Genomic DNA, 22,764 nt, shown 5'->3' on the forward strand with positions numbered 1-22,764 from the left:
GGAGATACCGTGGATCTTTCCTTCACTCTGATGGAAAATGTCCGAGTGTCGCTCACGCTCCGGCGTGACGGATCGCTTGCCTGACTGCTCTGGGAATTCATCGAGGGATATGATACCATAGTGATCATCGACTCTGTGCAGCGAACACGTCGACACATTTTGTTTTTTTGGGGCTCTCTCTCTCTCTCCCTCCCTATTCTTCTTACTTCCCTTTTTTTCTCTCTCACAATCTCTCACATGGATGGAGAGATGACTTTTTTTGGTTTGCGCTCCATGTTCTCACTCTTTGCAATTTGAGGCCTGACTGGATACAAATAACTACAGTGTTGTCACTACCCCAGACCATGCCTTTGACGGAATTATGTGGAAAGTAAGCACAGCATTTTTAATTCTTGATCGTACTATTCTTTTTTTTGACTTCAAATTGTTGTTTCCAGTTTGAGTGTGTCATATGTAATATCTTCTTATTCTGTTGGAGATCCAATATATGCTACTTATATCATTTACTAACATCTCCTGAACGTGGACCAGTTTCTGTGCCGTGAATAAGTGGCAGATTTGAGAATGTTAATCAGTGATGGATGTGTTGGTCGGCTTGTTAAAGTGCACTCCTACAAACTCAGATTTGCTTTAGTAGAACTACAGAAATTTTGCTTCTAGTGATATGTATTTGTTACACCTGAAAGCGCATCTGTAGTGCTCATTCAATTTATCTTTCTTGGAGTATGCTCCTTGCAACTTTGTGCCACAGTTAGCTTCTCATGGTGGCAGAGTCAAAGTAACCAAAGGGATTAAGAACATATCCTATCTCTGGGTAAAAGAAAAGTGATACTTTCCCATTTTTCATCCAGTATACAGACCTACACATTGTAAAACAGCAGTCAAGTCTTTCTGATTCTATGGGAGGTGCCGTGACAAATTTTGGAGCTCTTATTGGCCTAAATAGAGAATACTGTATATTAAGCTTATATATATCTTGAGGGTTTCGTTTCCACGAATTTTGCGAATCACAATTGGATCGCGAATTTGACAACATGTGAAAATGCCTCCATGCACAAGGGTAATAGTGCATTTTTATGTGTTAGCGTCGGCACCAATTTGCGAAAACAGCATCTTGCAAAAACATTTATAACACCCTTATTCATGAAAATTGGTGGAAGTAAAAACGTATACAGTATGTACAAACTCCCTGATTTCTGAGTTGCTCTTGCCCATTAAGATGTGCCATTTACCAGTGGCAGTGCTCAGTGATTTAAAAAAATGTTTGGTTAATCACATTTGATGCATATTACAAGCCAGTTGTATCACAAAACATCCAACCATATAACAATTTTGCAATAAAGCCTAAAATATAAGGAAATATCACAATTTTTTCAATAAACAATAACTGTATACATGGTTTATTCTAGAAACAATTTTATTACAACTATTGTTCATGTTTTGTATTTTTAGCAATACTGGACATTGGTTATCAAATATTGATTACAATTTCTTACATTGGTTTTTTCTATCCTTAACTCACATTTTAGAACTGTCTTGAAGACCTAAAGTTTTTTTGTTTGTTTCATCTGCAAATGGTAGATAATGCCTTCAAAATATGGAGAGCTAATTTTTGTTTTGTTTTATATTAATCCTGACCATTTACTCCCATAGATGAAATGAGAAGGGAACAAAGCATTTATTCAATCTTTTCATTTTAATCTCGAGGGAAGGAAGGAGACAAGGGGGAAAAAATACTGTGATGGCCCAAAGTACAAGAAATATCTCTTTGGGAATGGGATATGTGACTGCGTAATTCCATGAATTTTTCATCATGCTGTATCAGCAGACTGGTCAAATTGTTTGTTCCTATATATACTCTCAAGCTTCCATCTTATTTTTTCCTAGATAAAATGAAGAGAGTGTGCCATGAGATGGAGAGAGAGAGAGAAAAATATGAGCAAAGAGATAAAAATTAAGAAAAAAAAAGAGTCATGAGTTCAGATTTCCATCATATTATTTCTACCTGTTTTGCCACCTCCGCGCTCCTTCCCCATCTAATCATCAAAATTGCAAAAATTCTTACGAAAACCAGGAGAAAAAGAAAGGGGGGGGGGGGGCTAAAGGAGGAGAGGCTCTGAAAACTTTCATTGTTTTGAATGGTGTCATTTTCATAACTGCATTACCCCGCTTGTGGCTGTTGTGCATTTGGTGTCAAGTTGCAATTTGATTAGGAGTTGTTATTTTTAGGCTGGAAACTTTGAGAAAAGGGAGGAAAAATAGAAAATCCCTGCTAGCCAGAGAAGAATGTTCAACCTCGTAACCATCATTTCTGCCATGCAGCTCATTTTTTACCTCTATGACCTGCAATATCTTGGTTTTTTTTTTCTGTCTTGATACAGTCTTTCATTTGAGCTTTTGAAGGCACTATTTACCATTTGCAGATGAAACAAAAACCCAGTATAGTGCTTCAAAATAGTTCTCAAATGCGAGTTAGGGATAGAAACAACCCATGTAAAAATATTTTTCAGTATAATCAATGTTAAATCATTGTTAGATATACAAATTGTGAACAATAGTTGTTTTATAATAAAAGTGTTTTTAGAATTAACTGTCTACAGTTATGGTTTATTGAGAAAAATAGTGATATCATCACCTTATATTTTAGGCTTCATTGCAACATTATGTGGTAGGATGTTTTGTGATACAACCGACCTATACGCATCGAATGTGATGACTCTTAATATTTTTTAAATCACTGCTGCATGCCAATGGTAAACAGCACCTTTAAAGAGAAATATACAGTAAGTCTCAGAGAGGATACTTATTTGTGATTCACACGGCAAGAGGAAAAATGTGGCAATTTGGTTGCTGAGACAATTTCAGGTAGATTGTGTCCTTCCGTTACATAATACATACGATGTACATGTGTAGTTTGGAAGAATACAGTAGAAATATGCCATGTTTTGCAGCATAATACATGCTGGGTTTCTGTAACAGAAAACCACAAATAAGAAATGATGAGAGCTGATGTTGTATTTTATCATTGGTACAGAAAAATCAGTTTTCAGGATATTACTGTAGCTTACTGCATAAGTCAATTTCACTGTAAAATGCAAAAGCAAATAAAAAAATATGCACATAATATTAATAGTGTGAATAGGTCCCCTACAAAGTGATGTTCATATAACGTTTTCAGCTTTCTATATTGGTTATTTTTTGTCCTGGTTAATGAGCCTGCAGCTATCAGGCAATGGTAATTGGCAGATAGCACATTCGTGAACAAAATCAGTGATGTTCTTTTTTTACAAGGCTGAATATGTACAATAATTTGATAGTCTAAATTTTTATTTCATGCAGTCCTTATGTGAAAACTAGACTTTTTTTTTCTCTTTCTCTCTCAAAGAGTGCCAAGTGGAAAAAGCTATTTGCCACTCACATTGTTGCCTTGTACAACAGACATCAGACCAATTTTCTGTGTAATACTCCTCTGCATGCAGTGTGATGCTATGGTTGCAATTGTGGCAATTTCACGCTTCGCCCCCAATATCCACGGGAGTTACACCAGTACTTCGTACCCCTTCCTTTTTGGAGATGGGGATGGGAGCAAATTTGGCCCGTAAAACGGAAAATCTTCTTTTTGCTGCGTCGTTTGACTACGTGCTTGTCTGTATTTTTCTGGGTGCTACTGCCGGTGATGAGGTGGTGTGCCCACGATGAGATGTGTTTGCCAACCCGCAGTGGCGGCTGGGCCCGAGGCAGGGAAAGAAGCGAGGCGCGCCGCTTTGGGGGAAATCCTCGCACACCAGCCCTGATCAATTTTTTAAAAGAATGCCGGAAATGTCAAGTGGTTATCATTTCCATCTTTGTTAGTTTGCTCGTGTGTTTCTTATTAGATGATCTCTCGATCTCTCGCTCATTCCCTCTTCTCTTTTCTTTTCCTATGCAGTGTATACTGTATATTCCAGGCATTTGCCTTTTATATGGCTGCTCCCCCCCCCCCTCCCCATCCAACACATGTCCTACAACATTTCTGTGAAACCTGCTGTGATGCGCAGGAGAATACTTACAAAGTAGCGTGTGTCTTCCGTGTTAAGCTTCTCCCCATTGCCTTCAAGGTGGCAGCCCTATTTTCCAGGCATCTTCCCCATTAGGCTGGATTACTAAATGTATTAGAATTGAGGGATAATCTTTGCTACCCCCTTCTCCCCCCCCCCCCCCCACCTCTGTTAACTCCCCATTCACACCTTGGAATGAAGTATTCAAATGATCTGCCTTGTGGAAATTCGTTTCGTAACTGTCAATGCTTGCTATGATGGCAAGCCCAAGGAAAATTGTCTGGTTGCTTGGGAGAACCTTCTTTTTTTTTTTTTTTTTTTGGTAAATAAAAGTGTGTGTAAAATGTGGCCCATTTATGGAGGAAAAAATGTCAGAGGTCGAAAATGCATTGGGATGGTGTATTTGTCAAGTTTCAGCCCATATTTGCATTGACATGTAATGATGGGTGAAAATGAATGGGTCCTGGTGTCAAAAAAAAAATAATTATAATACTGAACAGCAAAACCATAATTGCAATTCAGTTGTGTGCTTTCAATTCCCTGTCATTGACAGCAACAATTAAACACGTACAATCCGTGATTTAGACCACTAGTTCAAGTTTTATTCTGACTCTGGTACCTTGGAGATGAAATCACGCAACAATTGACAAATTGTTAGTGTATGATATACTTTTTTTTAATTTGTACTCACGTAAAATAGTTACAAATATAAAGAGGTGATTTCTCTATATGGGCAATTCCGTGAAAAATGTTGCCTTTCCTAAAAATCATAAATCTGTAATAATTTGAAAAATATATGAGCTACAGGGACAAATTTAGTATCAAATGCTAGAGTTTGTCTAGCTCTTTCATTTGAGTGGTATTTTGATATAATTGAAGTGTATTTAGGCATTCTTTTCTTCAAAAAACCCATTTTGGGGCACTATTTTTGATAATTTTTGTAAAAACACACAATCTTTGACTCTCATTATTCCATATTCAGAAACACTTCAGCATTTGTTTCAAAGTAGATCATGGTTAAGAATGAACCAAAAAACACTAAAATTAGCCTTTCCTGAGATATGGACTGTGTTAAAGTATGAATATTGGGGCTTTAAAAAGTGGACAAAGTTGTAATGTCCGTAACGCTAAAAATGTAATGTCCGTAACGCTACATTTGTGAACCTGTAGAGTAAATGCTGAATTTGTTGCACACCATTATCAATCTACAACTTAAACAGGACCAGAGCACTCATTTCAGAAGAAAATTACTTTTACTTAATGCTCTGATTCATAAATTTCTCAACATATCCACATGGAGGTAAATAATCGTGTCCAAAAAATGTAATGTCCGTAACGGCAAACGTTTTGTGTAATATCTACCAAATGATTTATATTAACTGATCAAAACTCGGACTGTTGACATTTCAGGATGACTGGGTTAGAATAAACCATGAATGGATTAAGAATGATTGTGCTGAGTTGTTGGAATAAGCCCACAAAGTCACCAAAAATTTTCTAAATGTAATGTCCGTAACGCTGGAATTGCCCATAACCAAATTAAATCTGTGTATTTCCACTGGGATCTGCCATCTGTTCTATGCTACTGATATAGCTTTTGCCTTGGAGGGGACCTCTTCTGCATTTATTTTCACTTCGTCTTTCCCTCTTTTACATTAAATTTTTCAGTGCTACTGCTCTGTGCTCAAGGTTGACCCCAGTACAGGATGTACATAAAGTGGCCAGTGTATAATGCCCACGCACATTTCCATACTTAGCATGCTTTCATGGTAATCCCAATCCTTTTAATTGTACTTTACTTTCACATTCGACCTTGTATATTTGTTCTCTTGCATGCATAATAAAGCAGATATTTCATTGTTACTCTAGTATTCTAATCCCGCCAGGCCATATTTCCTCCTTTTCAGAACTATCATGTAAAATTTCATTTTAAATTCAGTCGTGAAAAGACCCAATGTTGTTCCAGGGCAAGTCCAAGATAATGTCCCCTCAGATGCTCAAAATTCATCTTGATTTAATCAAAAAGTTATTGATATCATGTTGTAGCCAAAGAGTTAAATTACATATTTCCAGCAAAGAAAATATTTAATTATGCAAATTTATGCAAGAAATATGGCCTTAATTTGCATAAATCAAAAACAAACCTTACGTATGGGACAAATTAAAAATATTCATCTAAAATCAGTTGAATTTGTCCTTGACCTAGTTTCTTTATGGACATGACCCTTGTATGAGCTAGTATGATTTCCAATAGGTAAGTCAAGGTCAGCACATTAATTATGCAAATTATGCTCTTTCCCAGAACGAAGTGTCCCATACGTAAGGATTTGAGTATGTTTTTTTAAGTTTTTTCTGAAGATTTGTAACATTGACCAATCATACTTTAGGAAGTTCTAATTTATTCATTTTAACTCCAGATTAGCAAAACTAAATGTGGAAATTTAATTAGTCCTTCATCTTATAACTAATTAAAGTTTGCTTACGTATGGGACAAATGCCTTACGTATGGGACATTACATGCAAAGTAAATGGGACATTACATGCAAAGTAAATGGGAAAACCGCCTTTTGACATGGATGCTATATGTCCTTACATTTGTTTGGTTAATGGTTATCTTTGCACCTACTCTGAAGGATATGTCTGTATATCTACCTCTCCTACTTAGTTGACCTCAGGGAGAGTGTAAGAACAGCATTATTGAGTCATTCTATGATTAAGAAAGGAAAATAAAGAATATTCATTTATACCTGTATTTTCTTATTTTCATTACAGGCTGTGCAGCTGGTCGTCAATTAACATTCCCCCTTTTAACATTTTGATATTGGACATTTTCTTAATTCAGTTATCATTTTCAACTTTACCTCTCTACAAAATGACTTTGTCCTAGAGAATGGGATTCTCTGAGTGTCATTTTAGGTGCAGTACACTGTTCAGCATGTACTACAGGCTGTACAGCCTAAAAAGGGAAATCAAAACAATTGTGCTTGTGGCGCTTATCAATGACAACATTACAGGTCCTACTGAAAAGAAAAATCACTTGAGGTGACAGCAGGTAACTTTGTCATTACTTGAGTTGATAGCAAAGGAAAAACCCTACGAGAATACTTTTTACTTTGATATGATGTTTAATATTTCAACTGCACACCCTCAGAATATGTCATGACTTATCAAGGTCATGAACATGATTTCTGAAAATCCTGTAAAATGAAGACTATAGTTTACATTTGCCATGAACCACATTAGCAATACAGGTTCTGTGGTTGGAGTGCTAATATCACAAATTACACAAACAAATAGGGAATTCAATTTTCTTTTCTGTATTGTGTTTGAAGAGACAGATGTGCTCTGAGACACCTTCATCAACTCATACTTACATTGTACTTTGTACCCCACATCTACACAATTATCAACAAGCATTGCAATCTTGTAGTGTATGATCAAATTAAGTTATTAGAATTTATCAAAATTGTAAGTTTCAGATCAGTGAGTTACTTAAGTGTTTCAAATCTAGAATTACATTTTCTCTTAAGATTATGTACAAATGATAATCTTTCCTGTATCACTACACAAGCATACAGTATGTATGTACAAAGTATAAACACAAATTTTGTCGTCTTTAGTTTCATAGACCTGAAGCCAAGCAATTTGAAAAAAAAAAGAAGCCACCATTGGCACCTACATTCTTCTATCTCTTTGTTCTACCAAGGCTTTTAAAATCTAAAAGTTTCATTAAAATTTGATTGATTTTGCAGAAGCTAAAATTCACATGGCAAAACATGATGATTACAAAGCAAAATTAATCACTCTTCTTGTTGTTTTGTTTTGTGCTGCATCTCAAACAATTACAAAGCTCTATAAAAACTTAGACAACTTGCAAGGTAAGCCTAGAACTACTAAAAGTACCCACTTCAAACTGTATTTGCAAATTACACTGTACATGACATTTGATTTTACAGTTGAAATTATCAAGACTACAAATTAGGCATGGTACATGTGCATGTATGCTACATCAAGGTCGCAAGCTAGAATTCGCACATTTTTTTTTTTTCATTTGATAAAAAACATTGACCAGAGTATTACAAATGGGCTAGAAATAGAGTGTCAGTATACTGTATCTGTATGTGTAGACATCATGAGGACAGTGTTAATGCATGACGGATTCCAAACTAAGACATTTAATTGTAAATTGGTAATTACTTTATTTGTCTTATTTTAGCTTTTGTTAGGTATCTGAACCGGGAAAGTACCCACTTAGAAGTCTATTTCATTTGTTACATGTTGTAGTATGATTTGTGGAACAGAATATGACACTATGGGAAAATTTAAAGTCATTCCCATGAATACACTTGTGCACTAAAGACAAATGTCCCATACGTAAGTTGAGCCATGTCCCATACGTAAGGTGTACTTTCGTTAATTAAACGAACTTCATGAAAATATGCGCCATTCTTTTGCAGTGAAACTTTGCTGAAAGACACTTCAGTATTGTACCTTTCTTCACTTCTAAATAGAACTTGATCAGTAAGGTACTTTCAGAGAATTTTCAATTCAAACTTTATTTTGAAAAATCCAGTTTTTCTCTGGTCCCATACGTAAGTTGCCATGTTTTTCTTAATAAAATAATTAACCCAAGGTCGAATGACATCAAAGTTCAACACAATATTCTTCTCAGGGCTACCAGTCCTCCTGATGATTAACAGTAAAATCCAAGTGCTCCTTCATTACTTTTCAGAGGTTTGAAATCTCTGAATGTCCCATACGTAAGGTGCGCGATATCTTGGACTTGCCCTCCACAAGGCAGGAATTTGTTTTTATCATGAAGATCTATTCATTTCATTTTTGGGTAGAGAGACTCTTCTATAGGGATATTTTGACTTTGAATTCATCATTTATTGGGAATTATAAAACTGGGCCTTTTTAATTCCCGAAGTGACAGCTCTTGCAGTATGTGAATCAATCCATACAATGTACATTTGCCACCAATTTCTAGTTTTGTTGCCAATTTAACATTTATCCCCTCAGAGCAGGTCTCACCTTACCTAATCCAGCACATGTCCCAAACTACATTTTTTTTTTTAAAATTCATCTATTTTTTTCAAGGTGTTGGCTTGTGCTGTATCCTTTCATTATATAGTAACTTTTATGATGTATTGTGTGTATTCCATGTATCAGAGTAGAATACAAACTTTATCTTTTGAGTGAGCTTTATTCACTTTTGGTCATGACATATTGTAATATTTTATTTTCAGAATTATCATTAGCCTCTTATTCACTAACTTTGTAACTGATCCTAATTAGAATGACAGCACATTTTTAGAAGTTCAAAATTTTATTACATATGACTCTCTCAGATCACTTCATTTTGTTTTATTCTTGTTTGTGTGTTCTGTTTTTGTAATCAGATTTGGTGAATTTTTTAATCCCAATTTTATTGTATCTCTCTACCTCATGGTACGTAAGCCACGAACTCCTGAGTTGCTAAGTAAGCAAGGGCAGGGTGGTAGTTTGAGGAAAAATTCCCTGGTGACTTTAAAAGAAAATTGAAGTTCTGAAGAAAATACTGTGGGAGCTCCTATTTTGTGTGTGTTTCACATACAAGTATTGAGTCTGTTTGTACTTCCTCGAAACTGATAACATTTATTCAAATGACATTGTCTTATTATTAATGCTTGTTTCTGTTATTTGATTGGCAAGCAAAGTCTGCACATATTTCCCACTTTGGAATGGAAGGTAGTAAATTTGCCTTCAAAAGAGACTGTGTATACATACTAGTTTTGATCAGTTTGTGTTTTGATCTGCGGTGGGTTGGTAGCCCTGCCGTCCGGCAACAAACTAATCGTGTATTATTACCTTGAATGGCAAAGAAGAAATGCCAAGTATACGTATGTCCAAGTAGGGCTACTACATTATCTTGCAATCCAACACATTTCCAATAGTCTGGCTCTTACAACAACCAGGCTTGCGAGAAGAAGCTATTCTCGGGACTCGCGACGACTGGAGTGAGTGCAGCTTTGTTTGGGATATTGGCAAGCAGAGAGCAAGCAGGAACAGGGGAATATTGACGCTGTGACAAGGTGTCCAGAGTTCCCCCCCCCCCCTCCTTGTTTTTCCACTCTGCGTGGCTCAAATCACGACAACTCGCTTGAGTAACGAACGTCACGGGACCATATGCTGGCATGCGCCAGGGGGGTGCGTGAGGGGGGGGGGGGAATCGGAATCTATACATGAGGCCGAGCGTGATAATTTAATAGTCTCGTAATCTCTGGTTCTAATTGGCAAAGCTCAACACTCTTCCCCCCCCCCCCCCTTCCCCCCACGCAGGATTATTGCATTTGTCTGTGCAGCCAGGACTGTCGTGTAATACCTGCGTGAACCGTATAGGTGAAAGAGAATACATTGTTACAAGAATAGTTCCGCACGCAAGCCCCATTCCCATTTATGCAGAGTCAAAGAACATACACACTAAAGTGCTGTGGCACAAACGGTGAATGCATTAATTTGCATTTACTAATTTGTAATTAGTTTGGCATCTTATCCTTTTCATTGCAATTTCTAATTAACCTCTGTCAAGTGCTGTGAGTGCAGCTTTTGCATGGATCAGGTGTTTTGATTAGTGTAGTGCTAGCTGGTGTCTGTTTTCTGTGCAGTAAAAGAATCCATAATGAAACCTCACAGTATACTATTTCAGCAGTGCAGATGTAAAAACCTAGTAGAGTGCCTTGTGTTTTACATCTGTCTGGAGCGGCAAATAATGTTAATTTTATCAGAGGAGGAAAGGTTGCCAATATATCAGTATGCCAATTTAAAAGAGTCTTCAGTATAGAGAACCAGGAGTGTAAGATTTTTTAAATATGTTGCCAATTTTAGCACGCTGTAGTAGTTATAGATTTAGCAATGGAGAGGTTTGACAATTTTGCAATCGAGATAAACAATCAAAATGAAAATAATGAATCTCAAATGAAATTTTGTTTTGTTTATATGTCCTCAAATTTAATGTTAACAGTAAACAGAAAATAAGAATACCAAAAAAATACCAGATGAATAGATCTGGGTTTTTAGGAGTTAAAGGTCAAAGTATATGATTTGATGGACATTAAGATGTGATATTATACTGTGTAGGGATGGACATTGAATACAAAGTGGGATTATAATTGTTTCATATCTACAGTAGCAAGTGGCCACGTAGAACGTATCTCTGGTCAGTTCCTGTGTATAAGCATGGCTTTCTTTCGCAATCACTGTCACAGTCGCGGAGTGCAAAGCTGAGTTGATGTGGTTCCCTGTTCGGCAGGAGATTTCTGGCGTGGTTGTGAAAATATTAGAGTAGTTTTATATCTACTGTAGATAGGAGTATGCACATCCAGCAGATTGATTGTTCATGTTTTTTGTAATTCATTTTTCATATAAATTGTCTTCATGCTTGACTGTGTTAGAGTCATTGCTGTTTGCATTTAGAATCCACATTATTTAGGGAGCGTGTGCCTGCAGTGTCACCTTTTACTCAAAGGTTTTTAACGATTCTGGGGAAGTTCTGCTCAGGTTTTATTTTCAGTGTGGTTTGTTTGCACTGCTGGTGGTGGGCTGATAATGCGGTAAATTTGTCATACCTGTCGTTTTTCCTAAAACACCCATGGGGGATCGAAAATATAGATCACTGAACCCCAAAGATGTAGGACACCATATTGTGTCTATATTACAGACCTCCCCTCATAACACGGTTTGCTTGCCAAAGGTATTCTACTGGAAAACTCATGATTTGATTTGGAGATAACTCTTCTGAAATTTGTCTCTGAACATGGAGCTGAGACCGATAGTAAGATAGAGAGAGGGGGAGAGAGGGGGGTGGGGGGTGGGGAAAGGACAGACGGAAAGAATGAGAAGGAAAGAGAAATAGAAGTAGATAAAGAGATAGGACAAGGACATGGTAGACTCATAGAGAGAAACATATTAGTGTGTGGATACCTGTGGTTAAACATTCACACACACACTCATACACACACATTAAAAGCACACAGAGAATGGATAGGGATGGTATTAACATGTAAAGAAATATATATATATAGAGAGAGAGAGAAAGTGGTGAGGGAGCTGGAGATAAAAAGAAAATAACTGCAAACTTTGGAAAAAGTAGGGCGTTTACTTGCACTGTTATGCATGAACTTTTTAAAAGAATGAATTAAAACACTAACATTGCACAAAAGGGAGTCGCCAAACATAGTGAATGGATTAGGCTGTACTGTAAAAGTTGTAATATTTGTGTACAGATATTTTCATGACTGAGAAGGTCACTGACATTTTCTCGAGATGTTGTTTTTACAGTATGACACCAAGGCTTTCCTACAATGTATTTAAGTCCATTTGCATATTTTCTGGTTGTTAAATTCAAGGCTCAACAGTGATTTTTGAATTTGAGAAAATTAAACCCTCGCAAAAATGACATCTTTATACAGTCGATAGATGGATACACCTGTTGAGGATGAGTCCCGAGTATACTCGGGCAGGTGTCTACGGGAAATGCATGTTGTAGCAAAATCAGTCCGTCCTCAACGGGTTGTTTGGTAGGTAGATGAGATGGATTGATAGATGGATGAGATATATATAGAGAAATGAAAGATGACTGAAAGGAGCTAATGAGAAATTGGTTGAGTGATAGAATAAAACAGGAAAAGAAGAGGGTTGGGTAATAAAAAGGATCCCAGTATGAAGTAGGTTCTGTTTTGATCATCATTATAGAATTAGATACAATGAAAACAATGATAATTTCAACAGAAAACAAGTAATCTGTTCTTCTCAATTTATGTATAGTTTACATACATATATACAGATCAATTCTTTGGCGAGATATCCGTATGCTTCATGCGAGCAATCTCCTTTGTGTGAAAGAAGAAACTAGAAAAGTGACTTGCTTGTCCTTGAAATCCAGAATTGTTTACAGTTGCATTATTAGTCCAGAGCGCGCCAAAAAAGTTTGCCCCCTATTTCTCCCAGCTCAATCTTTCCCTTTCCCACTCGGACTGGCCGGGAGGGTGCATTTTTGCATATTTTTCAACTGCAGAAGGCTGCGGGGGTATAAATCGCTTTCTTTTCCCCCTCGAGGTGTAACTGTTGTCTGCGGTTTCAAATGACCGCGCTCCATTAGCGCAAGCAAACATCTGAAAGGTGTCGTAATCATAAGCAAGAAGCAAAACAGTCCTGACCTTTTCAAACTTCTATATTGAGAGAACTTAATTATAACACTTTTTTTTAAACTTTGTGGGCTGTATATATTTGGTGGTTTGATTTCGTCTGCTTTGTCTCTACGTAGGTGTGGGATGCAATTTGCGTCCATTGATCTGCCCCAGTATTGCTATTGTGTCAGAGGGATTGTAAGTCTTTAGAGACTTTGTGGCTTTCATTTGGAAATGCACACACAGAGACACACCTGCAAAAAAACAGCACAAACCCACACAAAATCAAAACACACCCACCCACACAAGCCCAACCACAGATCCCCTCCCACACATTCACACGCAGATACGAAAATACATGTTTACTTTAACCATAGCCATGAGAGGTGGTAAATGTGACCTACTTGCTCATCCATAAGAGTCTTAGAACACAGATGAGAACCTTGTATCATTGCCCATCCTTCATCTATTCTTTCATTCTTCCATTCATTCATTCGTTCGTTCGTTCGTTCGTTCGTTCGTTCGTTCGTTCGTTCGTTCGTTCGTTCGTTCGTTCGTTCGTTCGTTCGTTCGTTCGTTCGTTCGTTCGTTCGTTCGTTCGTTCGTTCATTCATTCATTCATTCATTCATTCATTCATTTATGCTTGCATTCATTATTTGTTTAGATTGATTTTAAATACCTCAATATTATGATATATTTTTGTTCTCAACCGTCATTAGAATCATGGGCTAAAAGAATGAATCCTCTAGTTGCATTCAAATGGAAATACGTTTTTTGTAATCTATTTTTTCATACTAAAAACCATCCCGTTCTGTATGGAAGTGCAGGCAGATCATTTGATTTCATAATCATCCACAATTTTTATAATATTCTGCCATATGCATATATGCATATGCATCATTTTATTGACTGAGAACACATTGTCAATGTGTTTTATTGTCAGTGGTTAGCAGGTGTGTTTTTTGCCAGCAGTTGGTTATGTAGAAATGGTGACAGACAAACAGACAGACAAACAGACAGACAAACAGACAGACAGACAGACAGACAGACAGGGCAGATACAATGAACGTACAGTGTTAATGCCAAACAAAAAAAAAAGAGAAGAAAGAAGAAAGAGTAATATGCTTAGTCTGTAAAGGCATGGTTGGTCATCCGTGTGAACTGAGCATACTCCGTGGGATTTGCTCAGTTGAACTCCAGATGGGTTTTTGCTCGATTTGATGAGACCCTGCATGCTTAATACATGTTAACTCCCCAGTGGTCTCATACACCTCTTCGCAGTTATCTGCCACTGCGAGTATCATAGCACAATGTTGAATGTGTATTTGAAGTTGGTAGAATATAATAGATGAGCGTTGATAATGTATCTCGGTTAAAAAGTAATTTATATTTGAGAGAGAATCACTTGTTTAAAAAAAAGAGAAGAAGAAGATTAAAGCATCCTGTGGTTTCTGTGGAGCTAATCTCATATTTGTGGTCACTGGTGTTTACGAAAACATCCCGTCATGTATAAATGCGTTGTAGATTGCACATCGACGCACCAGGACAGTTCAAACAGTGGGCCACTGGACCGTTTCCAAAGAGAAATTGCCCTGCAGGGGTGTGTGACGAATACGTTAGAAAAAGAGCCTGGCATCCTACTGTAACCATACCAATGGAGGAAAGAAAAAAATGAAACATGTGTTCATTTTTTTTTTCTAAAGGCCATATCATGCTATCAAGAAATTAAGTCCTGTTTGAGGGTCGCTAGTCAAGTGCGACCATTTGTATATTTTGAGCGTAATTCTCTGAATTATGCGCAGCATTGGATAATGACACCACTGACTTCCCTGATGATGTTAGATACAATGCCCAACACACACGGTGCGTACACTTCATTTAATATGACATGTCCCCGATCTAACTCTTACATGTATGCATGTATACACATGTTAAGTCAGATACGTTGTAAGTCTGTAATTATGTAAAATTAAGTGATGTTAAATTCATGTTTAAAAAAACAACTGCAAACCCCCCCCCCCCAAAAAAAAAGAAGAAAAACCCTGAATGTTATATCCTGAATATGTTAAGCCTGAATATCTTAATGCCTGCCCGTTCCAGTTGCAAATCTTATGTATTCCACTAAACCCTAAAGTCCATTTCCTATTGATAATTGAAAGTAGTAGCTAGTTGACTTACCGCGAGTCTCTCTGGTAGGTTGTTACAGATAAGATGGAACAAAATTTATGTGGTTCTTATGCTCAACTGCTAAACAGTGCAAGTTTAAACTGTACAGGAAATGTCTTTGTAATGTGATAAATTCATTCTAGCTGTATTGAGTGTGTCTGTGAGATGTCATTCCCAAATAAAACAATGATACATGTATATTGTGCCCATTGTAGAAACGAAGGGATGAGAACTGACTTAAAATGGGGCGAAGATCATCACACAATTAGAGGAAGGTTCAGATTACCAATAGTTGCTATTCATAGAGAAGATGAAATTTGCGGCTGACCAGTTCAGTTTTAGTCCACCTATAGGAAACAAATAATTCAGTAGTTTGCAGGCTAGCTGTGGCAAAAAGAAAATAATATATATAAAAAAGCAAAATTTGACTTTTGCTCTTTCTACAAATATGCCAAGAAAGCAATATTTTTTTTATTTTTTTTTCTCAATGAGACCATCTGAAAGACTTGTCTGTGATTTGCAGTGACCCATCTCTGATACAAGTTAGGAGCTCAGCCGGAAGAGTATGCAAGATTCCGGGGGAACGTCTAAAGTGCTCTCGCCTTGCTGGCCACTTCACTGCTGTTTACACAGGGTGGAAATTGATAGTTGGAGTGTTTCCTTGCGGTGCCGAGATAAAACGAGGTTCTTGCGGTCAGCGATATTGGTGGGGAACACACACACGGCGAAGGGACAGTTCAAACGTACGTGGTGATGCGCAGAGTGGTGGGCATATGGATTGCAGTCCAAACTCCACTCTCCAAAAGTGCGTTCAAACACAGCAAAGAGTAAAAAAAAAAAAAGTCACTAAAAGTGAAGTAAGGAGCATGATCTGAGTGTGGGCATGGCTTTGCGTAAGTTTGGGAGATCTAAAAAAAGAAGAAAAAAAAAGAAAAAGATAAAACCCTCGTGTTCTCGAGAAGAGATATTTGTAGCTGTAATAGAAGTCTTTAAGGCCCAGTCATGCATTCAACAATGATTAGTGTTTTGATGAGTGATATTAAAAATCTGTTCTATTTGCCTCTGTTCATACACTCAAAATCCCCCCCCCCAAAAAAAAAAGGAAAAAAGAAAATGAAAGTTGATCACTCAGCTACGCAAAGCATGTCAAGTTTTCATGCTTTGAATACCAAACAATGACTGGGGCATGACCTTTGCACCGATACCTTGAGCTTTAAAAATAATGCAGCAACTTGAATCAGTAAATTAAAAGGGGAAGAAATTGCCAATTTATTTTGAAATTTCCCCCTCCCCCCCCCAAAAAAAAAATAATAATAATAACAAAGATGAACAGAATGAGGCAGATTTTTAATATAGTTTTGGTTTATCTTTTGTGTCAATGCACAAGAATAATAAATTTTTCTGAAGTATTTCAAAAGTTGATTTTTTTTTCTTCAAAACAATTGTTTTCAGATATGTGTAAATGGGCCTTTTTTTTCTGTAACATTAGGGTAACCTTCCCCCCACTGCTAATCTTTTCCCCATCAGGTGTACACGATATACCCTGAATGTGGCCAGATGATGCATAATTAGATTGAAAAACAATAAAAGTCAAACATTGCTATCATTCACATATAAAAGCCTCTGGCCAAAAGCCGTATTCATCCCCCCCCCCCCCCCATATCCCCCTCCCCCCCTCAAAAAACCCCCCACCAAAAACGAAAAAATTATTTAAACTAACAAAACAAAGCTTGCACAATGAATTTGGTTTGCATACATGTTGCTCCTTATATCTCTTCTTCTCGAGATAGACAGATAGACAGATACGCTCACACACACACACACACACACACACACATGCAGAAGCAGGGAGAGGTTGTGGATCACATCATAATGGGACTCTGAACCCAAACCTCACTTCTTGAGCTCTTGTCTGATTACCCCGAAAGGTTTCTTCAAGAAGACAATGAGCGCTGCTGGCTCTTGAGATGCCAGTCATTCTAACTACCCAGTAGTCATCAAGGATGCGGGTAAAAATGGTAGGAGGATGATGATGATGAAGAGGAGAATAATGAGGAGGAGGAGGAGGATGAAGGGAGGGGGTAGGGGAGAGGGGTGCATGGGGGGAAGATGATATGGGAGGAGGAGACTGGATGGGGTGGGAGGAGAAGAATAAATGCCAGAGATGTTGTCCATGTTTTTGTAGTGGTAGATTTCACCCATATCGGTGGCTATCGGGGGTATTCGCTTCATCTATACCCGAGTATTCTCTTTCACCTCTAAACATTGCGCAAGAACTTAGACTCAGGCCACCAGTCTTTTGATTGCATCTCAAGATTAATGGTACAGGTACAGTTATTGGCAATGCTGTAAGAGATTTCAGTTTAATTACATGTATATTAAAGAGTGAAGAAAAGTTAGGCATTTGTGCAGGTATGTTGTAGTTTCTTGCGAAGATTAGCTGCAATGTTTGGGAAGCTTTTGGCAAAATGTGATTGTGGTGAAAGATATTTTCTGATTTTTTCGATGATATCCCCTAATCCCAGTAATAACCTTGAAAGCATTGGATTCTAAAGATCAAATATAAACAATAACAACAGTAGTCAGAGAGAAACACACCAAAAAAAGTTGTGTGTTAAAACTACCAACAAGATTATTATGATGCATGTGTATCTTTGGTTGCCCAAATTTGTTTGGATTATGCTATAATAAAAGGCATGAAGTAACATACTTTTTTCCCCTGTTAATAGGCTTGAAGAGTATTTATCTCAATGGGTAAACATGCAGGTGTACATGTTCTCAAACATTTAATATTTCTTCCCAAGGAATGTTTCAGACGTGCTATTAAAGTGAAAGGATCTTCCCAAGTGTAAATCGGCTTTTAAAGGTAGGAGCATCGCCGACACCTCTAGGGTATGAAAGGGAGCGGGTTGGATTTGTGTTTTCATTGGATTGGTTAACCGGGCCATATGGGGGAGACATGCCTTTCAACCCTTGTGCTAGAGTACGGAGGTGGGTTACATCGCATGCGAGGCACAGGTATCGAGTGTCTGCGATTTGCCGCCTGCCTGACCACCGGGGCTATTGATACAATCGCGGATGGTGATTGGTTCAGAGTTGAGATGGCGCACTGAATGCACAAGTTTGTGAATGTTTCGAAGTTCTTAAAGAATTTACTGTGTTACCATATTAAAGTTGAATGTTTGCCATTTATTTTCAGCTCTTTTGAAATAATGCAAGTCTTTTAGGGGTACTTGGTGGTACAGATAAACCAATACCGCAATATGATGTTCATTGCCTTTTACCGCTTTGTTATTTATTTTTTTTTTTGGAGGTTCCATTTAGTGGTTGCTTTTAATGAAGACACTTGATAAAATTGTCAAAATCATATTTCCCCATCTGATAGCAATTATGAACCTGAAATCATATAACTGCATGCATTGCCTCACTGGTTTTTTGGACAGTGAACTGTAGCAGAAATAAAATGAGAGAGAGAAGAATTTCTTTGCTGCGAGAGCGCTGAAAGTGATAGAGAGAGACATCAATGCTATTACTCTCTTGATATATTAAAATACATATTCTGTCATGGCAGTGGCCAAACTGACAGTTTATTTGGAGAGAGTCCAATTTCATTTTGGGGCTCTTTCTGTTATCCTTATAAGCGTGGCTAATCATGCCAAGAAATCCCCCACCCCTAATGGTCGATGTTGTGGAATCGGCAAAGCCAGTTGCTAATCCCATTGCCCAATATATGATGATGGATGCGGATTGCATTCATTTGAAAGCGTTAAAGTTTCATTCACCTTCGTTAGACCCTAGTCAGGGGCTAGCCTCGCTGCAAGGCTGAGTATTTTGTGCCTGTAATTAGGGAAGTTGGCAATTTGCTACATCCTGAAAGAGAAATGCTTATTGATGCACTAAAAAGGTTCCCTCAGTGAGTAAAATAAAATCTTTACACAATTGTGTGTATTTTACCATAAACTTTGTGCAGATTTGCACTGCAATACACCATTAGACAGGGTTAGAAAGATTTAAACATCATATATTTTGCAGTGCTGAATCAATTTTCAAATCATACATCTGCAGATAAATATTTCATTTCTTGTTTTCATCAACCAGATGCTGGATTCTTTAACAGGCCTCTTAGTTTGCAAGGCAACTGAAATATAAAATGAATGGCACGACGGAATGGTGAATATTAAAGCATTGAAAATAATTTTAGTGAAGAACAGCATCTGGTTTCATTCTTCAGAGACTGTTTTCATCTATAGTTGAACAGTAGATATGGATAGCAAGCATGAGTACATTTTCATAGATTTCTTTTCCCCATGGCACTTTTGACAGGAATTTTTTTTTTCTCAAATGGTTTGCCCGATTTCTTCATTACCTTCATCATTAATTCATAAGGATTGATCAGTGAGGCGAGATGCTCAGTTTGAAAGGAACATGGCGGGAGAAACATTGTGCCACGCCCCATTCATTCCTCAAGCTGTAGGCAGGAAAAATCTTAAATGTGAACCACCCCCCCCCCCCCCCCCCCCCCCCCCCACCTTCCTTTGCTTTAGCCAGACACAGCGCCTGGCTCATGACATTTCAAAGCTCACAGCGTTTTAAAATATACTGCAGCATTTCAATCCTGGTCACCTGAAACCCGCCCTGCCGTCATTCTCCCTCTGACATTTTTAAAGCAAATTTCAACCACAAATGTTGAGAAGACAAGAATGATATAGGAAAACATTGGCATTACACACAACTATTTTTTTTTTTTTTGGGGGGGGGGGTGGTGGGGGCTGTTTTGAAAAAAAAAAACATGGAATGAAAATTAGAGAATTATTTTCATTTCTGTAACCCCTCCTGCTTTTCCTGTCTTGGCTTTCAGTTTCATTCATATAAATGACAGCATCTGTGATCATGCCATTTATCACTAAAAGATGATTCATCTTCAAGAATCACTGCTAATTGACCCTTCTACTATATATGGGGTAATCCTCTGCTGCGACTCATGCCCTGCTGTGTTAGCCAACACGTCCCCCCCCCCCCCCCCCCCCAGCATTAGGGGTGTTTTTCCGAGTCCATCGCACTCATACCTCACCCTGTAGTGCTCAACATTATTAACCCTTCACTTCCTGAGGGAAAGTTTTGCTAGAAAAAAAAAATTCATGATATCATTTGATATGCACCTCTAACTTTTACTCCAAATCTTTTATGGGAAAATATTAAATGAAATTGGTTTTGTTCATTATATGAAATATGTTCAGATTAAAAAAGACAATTGCCACTTCAAAACAGGTAGATTTTATTTCAAACCTTGATTGTTAATCATGTGCTGCCAATTGTAAGGATCAGTAGAAAAATTAGTGATCACAGGCTATTACTAATTCCCTGATTGAAATAAATACTGGACTCAAATGAAAGAAAATTGGTTTTCTACTTTATAGATTACTGTTGATAAATAGTGAAGATTAAAATAGATACATTGCTCACCTAAGAAATATTGTGTCTGAGGTTTGATTCATAGTGAAACACTTAGTGCCTTACCTAACTACTCTCTAAAAAAGATCGAGTGAAAGTATTCACTCTTGAAGGAGTGAATACAAAAAAGAGTGAATTTAGAGTGAAATTGGAGTGAATTTTGAGTGAAAACATTCATTTTCACTCGTTTTGGAGTGACCTCAGGGATCACTCCAAAATCTTCGAGTGATCCCTGAGGTCACTCCAAAACGAGTGAAAATGAACGTTTTCACTCAAAATTCACTCCAATTTCACTCTAAATTCACTCTTTTTTGTATTCACTCCTTCAAGAGTGAATACTTTCACTCGATTTTTTTTAGAGAGTAAGATTGCCTCTTTTGCATATCACTGAAAATCACTCGCAGCTGCCCTGATGTTTGTGATTGTGTGTTAACTGTTTTTTTTTTGTGGGTATTAAAAGATGAATTTCTTTGTATTGTTCACATCATTCCAGTGTTATTCTGTTCCAGCAATTTCAATCTTCATAGATACTAGCCAAATGTATAAAAATCTACACAAAATACTTTTTTTTTCTGTGGTTTGATATAAACTGACATTCCTAGATACCTCTAGACTCTGCTAGGAGTAAGAGATATCAGTATTTGATGAAACTTTTTTTTTTTTTTTCATGAGGTATGCTCCATTTACTCGTTTGCTGCTTACATTGTAGTCCTTAAATTCCTATGAATTTTTCATTTCAGCATTTTGCACTTTTCCCCCAACTTTAAATCAAATTTCCCCATTTATTTTGCCCATTAGCGTATGCCAACCTTGAGGGCAAGACATTCATACATGAATTAAACATGTAATGTATAAAGATAAAGCATGTCTGTGCTTAATTGTCCTCCCTAGCCTTGTAGCTTGCAAAACCTGTACCAGGGCTGTGCATACAGGATTTTCCTGTAGTGCAACATTAACCCCTACAAGACCGCCACTTTCAAGAGCCAGTGACATTATTGTCAAGCAGGATGCTTTTGGCAATGACTGAGTTAAGTATCATGACGTACGGTCAATAGAAGGGTCTACTGACCTAGACTAGACCCTCTGCCATCGGCCAAGTGATATTCCGAGGGGTCATGGTTAGCAACTTATTCAATATATATTTGGTTCTCCCAAATTACGCTCTCTGATCAAATCGCCAGACCCGAGCCAGCCCTGCCTTCATTAACTCCGGGCAATGAGTTTACCACAAATTACGCCGAGACCTTATGTAGGTTAAACTCCCGTTTGCCTTCGAGTGAAAAAGAAAGAAGTAGCAGCAACAACTCTCCCGCCTCCCTCCTTTTCCTGTCTACACCTCATTATCATTGTGGTTGCAAAGTTTTCGAGGATTTCATGCCTGTTATCTACCAGGAGTGTCTCCAAATGCTCTGCTAATTTGCTGATCTCATAAAGGTGTGGTCACACTGGCAAAAGATCACAGAATTTATCAGATTGTGAAGTCTTTGCGAAGTTTGCTCGTCCGTCCACACTGGCAGCCACGCTTCTTGATCTTTAAAGGACAAGTTCACCTTCATAAACATAAGGATTGAGAGAATGTAGCAATATTAGTAGAACACATCATTGAAAGTTTGAGGAAAATCAGACAATCCGTTCAAAAGTTATGAATTTTTGAATTTTTTTTCAGTAACCGCTGGATGAGAAGACTACTGCAGTGTGTGAATAACTTAGATGTCACATGCGTACAAAAATATAAGGAAAATATATAGAGAATTTCACAAAATTTCATCTTTTGAAAAAAGTGCACATTCCCCCGACTCGTTACCAACAAATGTTGTGGGTAATATTATTCCCCCTCCCTTTAGAAAGAGGCAAGTCAAGAGCTCTTTTATTATGCGAAAAAAGTGAAAATATGTTGAATTTTCTTTACATTTTCTTTATACTGTTGTACGCATATGACTCA

At 37.6% G+C, this 22,764-nt stretch overlaps 1 protein-coding gene across 1 annotated transcript in view; it reads left to right on the forward strand.

Annotated features, from left to right (window-relative positions):
* The first annotated feature begins 255 nt into the window (after positions 1 to 255).
* LOC139738924 (liprin-alpha-1-like) overlaps positions 256 to 22,764 on the forward strand; it is a 173,095-nt gene continuing 150,586 nt past the window's right edge. Inside the window, exon 1 of the mRNA XM_071649549.1 lies at positions 256 to 370. Within this exon, the coding sequence (XP_071505650.1) occupies positions 362 to 370 (9 nt within the window). The 5' untranslated portion in view covers positions 256 to 361. The remainder of the gene's footprint in view (positions 371 to 22,764) is intronic.

This window comes from Diadema antillarum, unplaced genomic scaffold, assembly GCF_040938485.1.
Source record: "Diadema antillarum isolate AM-2024a unplaced genomic scaffold, OU_Dant_1.0 seq00000775_RagTag, whole genome shotgun sequence".
NCBI lineage: Eukaryota > Metazoa > Echinodermata > Echinoidea > Diadematoida > Diadematidae > Diadema > Diadema antillarum.